The sequence below is a fragment of the Leptodactylus fuscus genome, chromosome 2 (assembly GCF_031893055.1).
Source record: "Leptodactylus fuscus isolate aLepFus1 chromosome 2, aLepFus1.hap2, whole genome shotgun sequence".
Classification (NCBI taxonomy): domain Eukaryota; kingdom Metazoa; phylum Chordata; class Amphibia; order Anura; family Leptodactylidae; genus Leptodactylus; species Leptodactylus fuscus.
The window spans coordinates 266,762,135-266,775,563 of record NC_134266.1 but is presented as its reverse complement, the minus strand read 5'-3'; the positions used below and the strand labels follow the sequence as shown (position 1 = coordinate 266,775,563).

The 13,429-nt window shown below is 47.1% G+C and overlaps 1 protein-coding gene across 2 annotated transcripts in view; it reads right to left on the bottom strand.

Annotated features, from left to right (window-relative positions):
• The window catches only part of ME3 (malic enzyme 3), a 127,855-nt gene that overhangs the window by 6,822 nt on the left and 107,604 nt on the right, over nt 1-13,429 (bottom strand). For both annotated transcript variants that reach the window (XM_075266215.1, XM_075266214.1), the window contains exons 9-10: nt 8,964-9,061; nt 5,095-5,208 (exon numbers count right to left, since the gene is read on the bottom strand). In XM_075266215.1, the coding sequence (XP_075122316.1) occupies nt 5,095-5,208; nt 8,964-9,061 (212 nt within the window). The remainder of the gene's footprint in view (nt 1-5,094; nt 5,209-8,963; nt 9,062-13,429) is intronic.

The following is a 13,429-nucleotide window of genomic DNA, read 5'->3' as shown; positions in this document are numbered from 1 at the left end:
AACAAGTCCTGTTATGACTAAGTCCATGAAAAAATTAAAAATCTATAAGTTTCAGAAGGTGTTATACCATCCTGATGAAGAGACCTCTATAGAGTCTCGAAAGCTCGATATGTCATCAAAAAACTTTTTAAGTTAGCCATTAAAAAAGGTATCAACTACTGAGAACTTCTCTCAAAAAATTTCTTTCAAGGTGGTTCTGGTGACACTAACCTATCTATCTGCAGGGCTGGGGTGATATTATGGGTCTGGTGACACTAACCTATCTATCTGCAGGGCTGGGGTGATATGCTGGGTCTGGTGACAGTAACCTATCTATCTGCAGGGCTGGGGTGATATGCTGGTCCTGGTGACACTAACCTATCTATCTGCAGGGCTGGGTGATATGCTGGGTCTGGTGACAGTAACCTATCTATCTGCAGGACTGGGGTGATATGCTGGGTCTGGTGACAGTAACCTATCTATCTGCAGGGCTGGGGTGATATGCTGGTCCTGGTGACACTAACCTATCTATCTGCAGGGCTGGGTGATATGCTGGGTCTGGTGACAGTAACCTATCTATCTGCAGGGCTGGGGTGATATGCTGGGTCTGGTGACAGTAACCTATCTATCTGCAGGGCTGGGGTGATATGCTGGTCCTGGTGACAGTAACCTATCTATCTGCAGGGCTGGGGTGATATGCTGGTCCTGGTGACAGTAACCTATCTATCTGCAGGGCTGGGGTGATATGCTGGTCCTGGTGACACTAACCTATCTATCTGCAGGACTGGGGTGATATGCTGGGTCTGGTGACAGTAACCTATCTATCTGCAGGGCTGGGGTGATATGCTGGGTCTGGTGACAGTAACCTATCTATCTGCAGGGCTGGGCTGATATGCTGGGTCTGGTGACAGTAACCTATCTATCTGCAGGGCTGGGTGATATGCTGGGTCTGGTGACAGTAACCTATCTATCTGCAGGGCTGGGGTGATATGCTGGTCCTGGTGACACTAACCTATCTATCTGCAGGGCTGGGGTGATATGCTGGTCCTGGTGACACTAACCTATCTATCTGCAGGACTGGGGTGATATGCTGGGTCTGGTGACAGTAACCTATCTATCTGCAGGGCTGGGGTGATATGCTGGTTCTGGTGACACTAACCTATCTATCTGCAGGGCTGGGGTGATATGCTGGGTCTGGTGACAGTAACCTATCTATCTGCAGGGCTGGGGTGATATGCTGGTTCTGGTGACAGTAACCTATCTATCTGCAGGGCTGGGGTGATATGCTGGTTCTGGTGACACTAACCTATCTATCTGCAGGGCTGGGGTGATATGCTGGTTCTGGTGACAGTAACCTATCTATCTGCAGGGCTGGGGTGATATGCTGGTTCTGGTGACACTAACCTATCTATCTGCAGGGCTGGTGTGATATGCTGGGGCTGGTGACACTAACCTATCTATCTGCAGGGCTGGGGTGATATGCTGGTCCTGGTGACACTAACCTATCTATCTGCAGGACTGGGGTGATATGCTGGGTCTGGTGACAGTAACCTATCTATCTGCAGGGCTGGGGTGATATGCTGGTTCTGGTGACACTAACCTATCTATCTGCAGGGCTGGGGTGATATGCTGGGGTCTGGTGACAGTAACCTATCTATCTGCAGGGCTGGGGTGATATGCTGGTTCTGGTGACACTAACCTATCTATCTGCAGGGCTGGGGTGATATGCTGGGTCTGGTGACAGTAACCTATCTATCTGCAGGACTGGGGTGATATGCTGGGTCTGGTGACACTAACCTATCTATCTGCAGGGCCGGGGTGATATGCTGGGTCTGGTAACACTAACCTACCTATCTGCAGGGCTGGGGTGATATGCTGGTTCTGGTGACAGTAACCTATCTATCTGCAGGGCTGGGGTGATATGCTGGTTCTGGTGACACTAACCTATCTATCTGCAGGGCTGGGGTGATATGCTGGTTCTGGTGACAGTAACCTATCTATCTGCAGGGCTGGGGTGATATGCTGGTTCTGGTGACACTAACCTATCTATCTGCAGGGCTGGTGTGATATGCTGGGGCTGGTGACACTAACCTATCTATCTGCAGGGCTGGGGTGATATGCTGGTCCTGGTGACACTAACCTATCTATCTGCAGGACTGGGGTGATATGCTGGGTCTGGTGACAGTAACCTATCTATCTGCAGGGCTGGGGTGATATGCTGGTTCTGGTGACACTAACCTATCTATCTGCAGGGCTGGGGTGATATGCTGGGGTCTGGTGACAGTAACCTATCTATCTGCAGGGCTGGGGTGATATGCTGGTTCTGGTGACACTAACCTATCTATCTGCAGGGCTGGGGTGATATGCTGGGTCTGGTGACAGTAACCTATCTATCTGCAGGACTGGGGTGATATGCTGGGTCTGGTGACACTAACCTATCTATCTGCAGGGCCGGGGTGATATGCTGGGTCTGGTAACACTAACCTACCTATCTGCAGGGCTGGGGTGATATGCTGGTTCTGGTGACACTAACCTATCTATCTGCAGGGCTGGGGTGATATGCTGGGTCTGGTAACACTAACCTATCTATCTGCTAGGCACGGTTGTAACCTCTAAGGGGTCTGATGACACTCCCTTTAAGAGGGTAACAAAAGGTTTCGCAATGAGCGTTCAGTAATACGATGTATCTGCAGTAGCTTAGCTCTGGTGTCCGGGGGCTGAGAACATGACCACAGACAATTACTTATTATCTTTGCAGCTTCAGAATGTTTGCGCAGAGCGATAACTCCATCTTTATAGAGCGCGGGTCCATCTGCTGTGTACAGTGAGCGGCACTAATGATATTTTGGCCCAGCGGTTTCGCAGCACTAATTGTTTTATTTTATTGCAGATAATTCGATGCCCACAAAGCTATAAAACCGCAGTGTCCCAGACTCGATCCAGGATGGGGGACAGAAACATGGTTTAGTTTTTTTCCTGGCATAAAAGCCAGTCATCTGTTAGAGGCGAAAAACAGAAAATTATTCCCAGTCTCCCGCCCAGGCCTGAGCCAAGAGTAAGAATGTAACAGGGAAATTGTGTGACCTCTTATGTTAAAAGAAAACGATTTATTGCTCAGACATATTTCTTCTAATTTTCTAAGTCTATAATAAAAAGATAATCCTAAAGCCTTGGAGATTTCATATTGGCCACTAAGTCTTACAATAGACTGGCACTTCCTGTTCTGTAGAGATCACCTCTCATTATTGTCAAAGGGAGGATTACACTGACAGGTAACAGCGGTATATACCCGCCTCCGAGGATCCACCATTCACATATCGTCAGCTAAACATCATTATAACACCGCAGCGAAAATGTGAACACAGCTGAAAAAACTACAGAGACCTCGCATAAAATAAGAGAGATCTATATTAGTATTAGTGCAAGAGAGTCCATGGGATGAGAACGTCTACGAGGAAGGTTAGAGCTACACTACGTTATTATTTACCTTCTGTCACACAGTTGGCCGTATACCTGAACAAGCATGTCCCTTAGGAAAGACACACAATATTAAAACCTAAATCAACCAATCTGGGGCAGTATTATAGTAGTTATATTCTTGTACATAGGAGTAGTATTATAGTAGTTATATTCTTGTACATAGGAGGTAGTATTATAGTAGTTCTATTCTTGTACATAGGGGGCAGTATTATAGTAGTTATATTCTTGTACATAGGGGGCAGTATTATAGTAGTTATATTCTTGTACATAGGAGCAGTATTATAGTAGTTATATTCTTGTACATAGGGGCAGTATTATAGTAGTTCTATTCTTGTACATAGTAGTAGTATTATAGTAGTTATATTCTTGTACATAGGAGTAATATTATAGTAGTTATATTCTTGTACATAGGAGCAGTATTATAGTAGTTATATTCTTGTACATAGGAGGTAGTATTATAGTAGTTATATTCTTGTACATAGGAGTAGTATTATAGTAGTTATATTCTTGTACATAGGAGCAGTATTATAGTAGCTATATTCTTGTACATAGGAGCAGTATTATAGTAGTTATATTCTTGTACATAGGGGTAGTATTATAGTAGTTATATTCTTGTACATAGGAGCAGTATTATAGTAGTAATTAAAACCGCTGTTAGCGGTTTTTTGGTTTTACTTTCACATTTTTCTATCTTTTTCTCACTATGTTCTGTTGTTAAACCTCTGAATGTATTCACCCACTTGGGGTGAGTCCTTTTAAAAGTATGAAATAAAGTTTTTTTTTGAGTTTTAACCTCCTCTGAGCTGCAGATCCTTCAAACTTTGTTTGAATCCTTTTTGGAATTTTTTCTCATCGTTTTGCTCCAAGAGGTCAAGGAGAACAGGGTCGTGCACCACAGGAGGACAAGTGAACGGAAGATAGGTGAGCTACTTCTCTATTTTTTCTAAAAGTGTTGTTAGTTATATTCTTGTACATAGGAGCAGTATTATAGTAGTTATATTCTTGTACATAGAGGGCACAATTATAGTTATGTTATAGTTTGTGCCTAAGCACTCGTTCACATCTGCGCCCAGTCTCCGTTCTGCAGGTTTCTGTTTCCTGCACAAAACAGGGGCAGGGGACGGAAACTTGCAGGCATGTTTCAAGCCCATTCTGGGCTTGAAAAGTCTCCAGCCGTGAGCGCCGGTGAGCGTTTTCTGCTCCCCGCGGCAAAACCGTTTTTTTTTAAAACCAGATACAGAGTTGGGCATGCAGTACTCTGTGTCCGGTTTTAAAAAAACGGTTTCGCCGCGGAGAGCATAAAACGCTCAACGGCGCTCACGGCCAGACTCAGCATGACAGGTTTCCGTCTTCTGCATGCCTGAAAACGGAGTCCAGACGCTGGTGTGAACCCAGTGTCACAGGCAGTATTATAATTCTTATTTTCATCTACAGGTAGTGTTGGCCATTTTATTGATAGTGCCAGTAGATCACAATTTACAGGCATGGTCTATCATATGATGACTTTTGTGGGTATTGGATCAGGTAGAAGATTCTGCATAACTTCCCTTCACTCAGAGATATTACAAAATGTAGTTTACCTTTGATTTTATTGCCATCCCTTGTCCAGTTCTGTGTATTGATGCGTCCACTCACCTTCACTATAAGTCCCTTTGAATCCACCATCCAGATCCTCTTGATGGCCTCTTCCCTGGGGACGCCTTCTTTCTCCATAGCCATGATGATGAGTTGTGCTATTCCCATAGCAGCCTGTGAGATACAGACAATATTATAACGTATATACACAATATAGGAGACCACTTATCTATAAAGTTACAACTATAGTTAGTATATATGATAAATGGGAATCGTTCACACAGTGCATATGTTATACTCATGAGCCATGTGTATAGGTAGGATGAAAGTAATGGGACAGTTTTGAGCACCAAATTGAACATCATGTATATTACCCACGTGTCCCATGATACCAGCTGAGAAAAGTCAAAGTGACCATAATATTAGGAGATCCAGGAACACCGGACTGCAAATACGGGGCAAATACACAGAGCCAATCAGATATAACACAATCTATTAGCACAATCAGTAAAACTGCTGCGGTCTGTGAATAATATTCCACCTGTAACCAGACTAGCAGCGACAAGTACATACAAGTACATGGAAGACTTTCCTTACATTGTGAACTGTTAGATTGGCAGGATAGTCAATACACACAGCAACAGTTTGCAGACATGACTGTGCAGGCTGTGTGGAGAATCAACCCCTCCCCTCTACATTCACTGGCTGACGAGAGAAAAGGACCACATCCTACACTCACTAGATAAGCAAGACAGAATGGAATATATCTAGGGACAGACTTCCTTATTAACAAAAGAGTAAACGGTTAATTAGCTAGAAGGGAGACACCTAGTGGCAGGAAATTTAGAGAGGTTTTTCATATAGAAAGTAGCCACATTTTTATTTAAAGTGTATTACATTTTGGTCTAAAATCCAGAATTTGTTAGTGACCATTTAAGGGACTTAAAATATGGACCGGCCCTTGTTCGTGCATTCCAGTGGTACATGCCCTAGCTGGCAATTACAAGAGACAGCCCTGGGGTATGTCCTGGGCTGTCCCTAAGGGGAAGCCAGGCCGGACAATCATGCCTTGAATCCAATGATTTCCTATCTTGTACAGTCCTATAACATGAGGTTATTGTAGCGCTATGGCAGAGTTGCACCAAGGGTACATCTGTGTATTACACAAAGGTGGCCCTGATTAGACTATTACATCAAAGGGAAGGAAGGGGTTAAGGCACGTCTCAGAAGTTTTTTGGATCTCGCAGGATAATTTGATATGAAAAATAATCTGCGGCCTACAGATTGGCTGTGAATGTTCTGGCAGAGAGGGACGTGATAACAGGTCGCTATTATAACCGGAGTGTCAGCTTGACATCAGACGCTCGATAATATTTGCTTTCTGGTCTTGGCGCCATGCCTGAATAATTGGATTCATATTATAGCCGGGTGACAGACTGAAATCTTCAGGTCAAAAAAATCAGTGTATGATTCTTTAATATAACTTTATAGGGGTAGGAGCTCAGGTTTAGTAATACAGAGCTCCAAATCCCCTACGCAGAGATAAAGGGGCAGTAGGTGATAATATTCTGGTTGTCTGCAGTCACCACTAGAGGGAGCTCATCACATATTTTGTGGCCAGATTGGTGAGGTGTAAACTGGGGAAAATAGGTGAGGGGTGTAAATAGCAGAAGGACGAGATATCTGGGGTATAAACTGGGGGAAAGCGGCGCTGCGGGGGTATAAACTGGGGGGAAAGGGGAGCTGTGGGAGTACAAACTGGGGGAAAGAGGAGCTGCAGGTGGTGTAAACTGAGAAAGAGGAGCTGTGGGGGTATAAACTGGGGAAAAGAGGAGCTGTGGGGGTATAAACTGGGGAAAAGAGGAGCTGTGGGGGTATAAACTGGGGGAAAGAGGAGCTGTGGGGGCATAAACTGGGGGAAAGAGGAGCTGCGGGGGTATAAACTGGGGGAAAGAGGAGCTGTGGGGTATAAACTGGGGGAAAGAGGAGCTGTGGGGTATAAACTGGGGGAAAGAGGAGCTGTGGGGGTATAAACTGGGGAAAAGAGGAGCTGTGGGGGTATAAACTGGGGAAAAGAGGAGCTGTGGGGGTATAAACTGGGGGAAAGAGGAGCTGTGGGGTACAAACTGGGGGAAAGAGGAGCTGTGGGGGTATAAACTGGGGGAAAGAGGAGCTGCGGGGGCATAAACTGGGGGAAAGAGGAGCTGCAGGGGGTACAAACTGGGGGAAAGAGGAGTTGCAGGGGGTATAAACTGGGGGAAGAGGAGCTAAAGGGGGTGTAAACTGGGAAAGAGGAGCTACAGGGGTATAAACTGGGGGAAAGAGGAGCTGCAGGGGGTATAAACTGGGGGAAAGAGGAGCTAAAGGGGGTGTAAACTGGGAAAGAGGAGCTACAGGGGCATAAACTGGGGGAAAGAGGAGCTGCAGGGGGTATAAACTGGGGGAAAGAGGAGCTAAAGGGGGTGTAAACTGGGAAAGAGGAGCTACAGGGGCATAAACTGGGGGAAAGAGGAGCTGTGAGGGGCATAAACTGGGGGAAAGAGGAGCTGTGGGGTATAAACTGGGGGAAAGAGGAGCTGTGGGGTATAAACTGGGGGAAAGAGGAGCTGTGGGGGTATAAACTGGGGAAAGAGGAGCTGTGGGGTATAAACTGGGGGAAAGAGGAGCTGTGGGGTACAAACTGGGGGAAAGAGGAGCTGTGGGGGTATAAACTGGGGGAAAGAGGAGCTGCGGGGGCATAAACTGGGGGAAAGAGGAGCTGCAGGGGGTACAAACTGGGGGAAAGAGGAGTTGCAGGGGGTATAAACTGGGGAAAGAGGAGCTACAGGGGTATAAACTGGGGGAAAGAGGAGCTGCGGGGGGTATAAACTGGGGGAAAGAGGCGCTGCAGGGGGTATAAACTGGGGGAAAGAGGAGCTGCAGGGGGTATAAACTGGGGGAAAGAGGAGCTGTGGGCGGTATAAACTGGGGGAAAGAGGAGCTGGGGGGTATAAACTGGGGGAAAGAGGAGCTGCAGGGGGTATAAACTGGGGGAAAGAGGAGCTGCAGGGGGTATAAACTGGGGGAAAGAGGAGCTGTGGGCGGTAGAAAATGGAAAAGATCTGGTGGGGGGTTTGAGAAGGGAGACTCTGGGAGACTCAGGCTCCACAAGTCACTCCACCACAGAGGATTTCTGTTGCCGATTACTTTGTGCCTTGTGTGAATCCTGACCATGTGAACATGCCCTAAGCCAGCAGATATAGCGCCTAACACGTGCGTATTACACATACATTACACAGATTATTAGTTTCCATGTAATCGCAGGAGAATATAATCCAGATGGGTCAGATTCACCTTACATAGCAACATTGAGAAAATCTGTTTTGGGACCTAGAAATCTCCTAATAAGAGCAGGACGCCTCCGCCTGACTCACCGCCGAGCGTCTCGCTGCGAACTGAAGATATTTTTACATTCAGACCATTTTAGGCTCCGTGAAAGAATTTTGGAAACTGAAAACTGAAAGAAATAAACCCTTGGCCGTACAGACACCTAGAAGAATGCAAACTATGGGGTGAGGCGTCACGATCCTAATATAATAGACATCACATATATGGGGGGGGGGGGATATATCACCTGTATATCACATGAAGCATACACCGCACACAGATACGCAACTCATCAAAGGTGACAACAAAGGATAAAAACAAAACCAAAAATATCACGGCCTACAATATAGAGGACCGGGAGTCGTCATTGCGGCCTAGGAGCAGGATGGCAACCGGTTGTCAAAAATGAGAATCTGATGAACAGAGCAAGATAGGCAAAGCGATGTACTGGGTGATTCATGAGTGAGGAGTACCCCTTTAATCTAAACCCCTTTAATAGATTTGCCCCATTATAGATGGGTTGGGCCATATCAGATATATTTGCATGGTTTTGCTCCTCTTACCTCACCAGCTCCTTGAAAGACAAACTTATGGTCGGACAGCTTGTTCTTCGTGATCCGGAGAGCCGCCAGAATACCGGCCACGGCCACCGACGCCGTCCCTGAAACACAATGCAGAGGACAAGGTAAGACTATAGGAAATCTCACCTATATCCAAGGCCTGGATATTCCTAGTGACAGAGTAACAAGTAACCTAGGCCAAGACACGGCGCCAAATGATGATATAATTGTGCAGCCGGCGCTGGGTGGAGGTCAGCGGTACGGTGAGGATTATTACCGTATTATATAGTATGTGGCCGACGTCAAAGGCGTTTACACCTCGGCCGCTTTGGATATAGAAGGATTAGGTTTTCAGTAGGAATTTCCCATTTTCACTTACTTATGAGGAAGCCATTATAGATTTAAGGACGGGATTCCCATCGTTTAGTGCGGTGATGTCAGACGGTTACACGATGGGAAGCGATGGCGACATGAGTGACACTTTCTAATATACAAGGAATCCATAAACAGATATAGATGGGACTTGACAGTGAGTGGAGCAGGGACGGGCTGGAGCAGGGGGCTGGGGCAGGGACGGGCTGGGGCAGGGACGGGCTGGGGCAGGGACGGGCTGGAGCAGGGACGGGCTGGGGCAGGGACGGGCTGGGGCAGGGACGGGCTGGGGCAGGGACGGGCTGGAGCAGGGACGGGCTGGAGCAGGGACGGGCTGGAGCAGGGACGGGCTGGGGTAGGGAGGGGCTGGGGCAGGGACACCTCGGCGGAAATATTTATGCTGGTTTACCCAACAGGCTCTGAGCAGACAGGAGCCCGAGATCTTAGAGTGTTTTTTTTTTTAAATTTTTAAAAGGTAGAATCGGAGGCGGCCATGTGCAGGATCGGGGACTGGTAAGCAAGACTGTGGCATTGGGGATATTTGTTGGGCAAACCTTGTGAGAATCGTTTGGGCCAAACAAGTCCAAAAAAGAACTGCTATTATAATCTGGGGTCATTACAGAACCTAAAGTATAATAAGCGGAGGCCCAGAGGAGGTAAGTAAAAATAACAAACTGTTATACTCACCTCTCCTGGGCTCTGGCCTCCTGAATAACATCACAGACCGCTGAGGCACAATGACATCTCTGACGTCATTCAGGAGCCCAACAGAGGTGCTTAACACTGGACCCCCTGGACCTACCCTCATTATACTCTAAGGCAGTGATGGCGAACCTATGGCACGCGTGCCAGAGAGGGCACGCAGAGCCCCCTCTGCTGGCACGCGTGCTGTCGCCCTGATCGCTCACTAACGGCGAATCCGATGCAGGATTCCCCGTTAGTGAGCGATCGCTGCCTTCTGCTGGTTGTGCAAATGCGCATCCAGCTGAAAGCTGTCAGTGTAGCTCAGTGTAGGCCACGCGTACTACGAGGCCTACACTGACTACAGAGTGTGACCTCTGAACAAGCGCGGGCGTGATGACGTAAGTCATCAGCGCGCGCAGTGAACAGAAGAGAGAACACCCGGCAGCTCTTCAGGTAACTATATTGTGTTTGTTTGCACTGTCAGGGGAGGGGGGCAACGGTGGACATTTCATGTTGTGTAGGAGGGGGCTACTGTAGACTTTCATGCTGTGTGGGTAGGGGGCTACTGTGGACCATTTTATGCTGTATGGGAGGGGGCTACTGTGGACCTTTCATGTTGTGTGGGAGGGGGCTACTGTAGACTTTCATGCTGTGCGGGTAGGGGGCTACTGTGGACCATTTTATGCTGCTACTGTGGATCTTTCATGCTCTGTGGGAGGGGGCTACTGTGGACCAGTTCATGTTGTGTGGGAGGGGGCTACTCTGGACCATTTCATGCTGTGTGGGAGGGGGCTACTGTGGACCATTTCATGTTGTGTGGGAGGGGGCTACTGTAGACTTTCATGTTGTGTGGGAGGGGGCTACTGTGGACCATTTCATGTTGTGTAGGAGGGGGCTACTGTGGATCTTTCATGCTCTGTGGGAGGGGGCTACTGTGGACCATTTCATATTGTGTGGGAGGGGGCTATTGTGGACCATTTCATGTTGTGTGGGAGGGGGCTACTGTGGACCAGTTCATGTTGTGTGGGAGGGGGCTACTGTGGACCAGTTCATGCTGTGTGGGAGGGGGCTACTGTGGACCATTTCATGCTGTGTGGGAGGGGGCTACTGTGGACCAGTTCATGTTGTGTGGGAGGGGGCTACTGTGGACCAGTTCATGTTGTGTGGGAGGGGGCTACTGTGGACCAGTTCATGTTGTGTGGGAGGGGGCTACTGTGGACCAGTTCATGCTGTGTGGGAGGGGGCTACTGTGGACCAGTTCATGCTGTGTGGGAGGGGGCTACTGTGGACCAGTTCATGCTGTGTGGGAGGGGGCTACTGTGGACCAGTTCATGCTGTGTGGGAGGGGGCTACTGTGGACCAGTTCATGCTGTGTGGGAGGGGGCTACTGTGAGTATACAGGTATAATCCTGTGTGGGGGCCACTGTGGGCCAGATTGTACTGTGTGGGGGGCCACTGAGGGGCAGATTGTACTGTGTGGGGTCCCCTCACTATGTATATCACACAGTATTTGTTTTATAGCAGACGTGAAATTAGTACAGGATGTAATAACATTGCACGGTAACTATAAAACAGATCCTGTGCGATGTAAATAGTGAAAATTAATTGTTTAAAAGTACAGAATGCAGAGACCTTTACCTTTCAGTACAAGATCTGTAAAGCCCCAGTCACATGACTGTAATTTGTGGGTCCGCAATTGTGGACCCACAGAGTTTTAAGGTTAAATTGCCGTGTTGGCACTCCGTGATAATTTATTTGGTTTTGGGTTGCAGTTTAGGCACTCGGTCTCAAAAAGGTTCGCCATCACTGCTCTAAGGTCTGAAGAAACCCCAGAGTAGAATAATAGATAGTGGGTGGCAAACACCAAAAATTTCGGGTTTGGCTAAGTCAGAAAGTTTTGGAAAATTCTTAATAACTGTAGGGGCCACAATGGGATATTATACTTTAATAAGATATATGACATTATACTGTATGGAGGGGCCACTATGGGGCATAATACTGTGTACAGGGGCCACTATGGGGCATAATACTGTGTACAGGGGCCACTATGGGGCATAATACTGTGTACAGGGGCCACTATGGGGCATAATACTGTGTGCAGGGGTCACTATGGGGCATAATACTGTGTACAGGGGTCACTATGGGACATAATACTGTGTGCAGGGCCACTATGGGGCATAATACTGTGTACAGGGGTCACTATGGGACATAATACTGTGTGCAGGGCCACTATGGGGCATAATACTGTGTACAGGGGCCACTATGGGGCATAATACTGTGTACAGGGGCCACTATGGGGCATAATACTGTGTACAGGGGCCACTATGGGGCATAATACTGTGCACAGGGCCACTATGGGACATTATACTGTGTACAGGGGCCACTATGGGGCATAATACTGTGTACAGGGGCCACTATGGGACATTATACTGTGTGTGCCTTGGGATGAATCGAGTATATCTGGCAGTGTTAAACTTATACGACAAACAGTCGACAGATCTGAAACCAATTACCCATTACAGTGCCCATTACAGATTTTACATTGGGGCCTAGGAGCCTCTGTCTCGGAGTGCAATGTAAGGTTTGGTGCACATTTCTCTACTGTCATGTGGGTGGTCCTTGTCTGGAGTAGATAAACAAGAACCGCCCACTTGCCTAAATAGCATATTGGGTGCTGAAACGAATAGACATGATTGCTCAGGAATGGTGGGGGCTAGAGACAAAATTCCAACTGTGTCAAAATCATTGGAGCAGCGTCTATTGAAGGCTATAAAGAGATGGCGTTGGTGGTGAAAGGTCCTCTGTAATCCCCAAATTAATCATCTGATAGCCAGAAAAATCAGGCAGTAATTTTTACGAGGCTCAGGAGAAGAATGTCAGTTCAGAAGCCGGCCACTAGGTGTCAGTATGTCGGCATGTCTGAGATGCTGCTCGGCTGCGCTGTGTGAACAGCTGCCATTACCATTTAAAGAGGATTTATTTTATCTTTTATATCATTTAACGTATCATCACTATCAAATCCCATAATACAGTATATCCATTACAGGAAGACTCATCCTACGGGTTATTTTATTCCTGATCTGATATGAAACCGTAATCTATTGCTCACTGTTATCAGCCAGTTCCAGCTGACTATATATATATATATATATATATATATATATATATATATATATATATATACACACACACACACACATCTGTACGGGGCGTTTCATTATCCAACAGGCCATTTTAGTGATGTTTTTCTGATACAGAACTCCAAATCCAGACATAAAAGTATTTCATGATAAAATTCTGGATATTACAGTAACCACCACTAGGGGGTGCTTACTAAACAGGAGCTGTACAGTATAAAGCAGTCTTCCATGAGCTCCCTCTAGTGGTGGGTACAGGTAACGCGTCATGTCCAC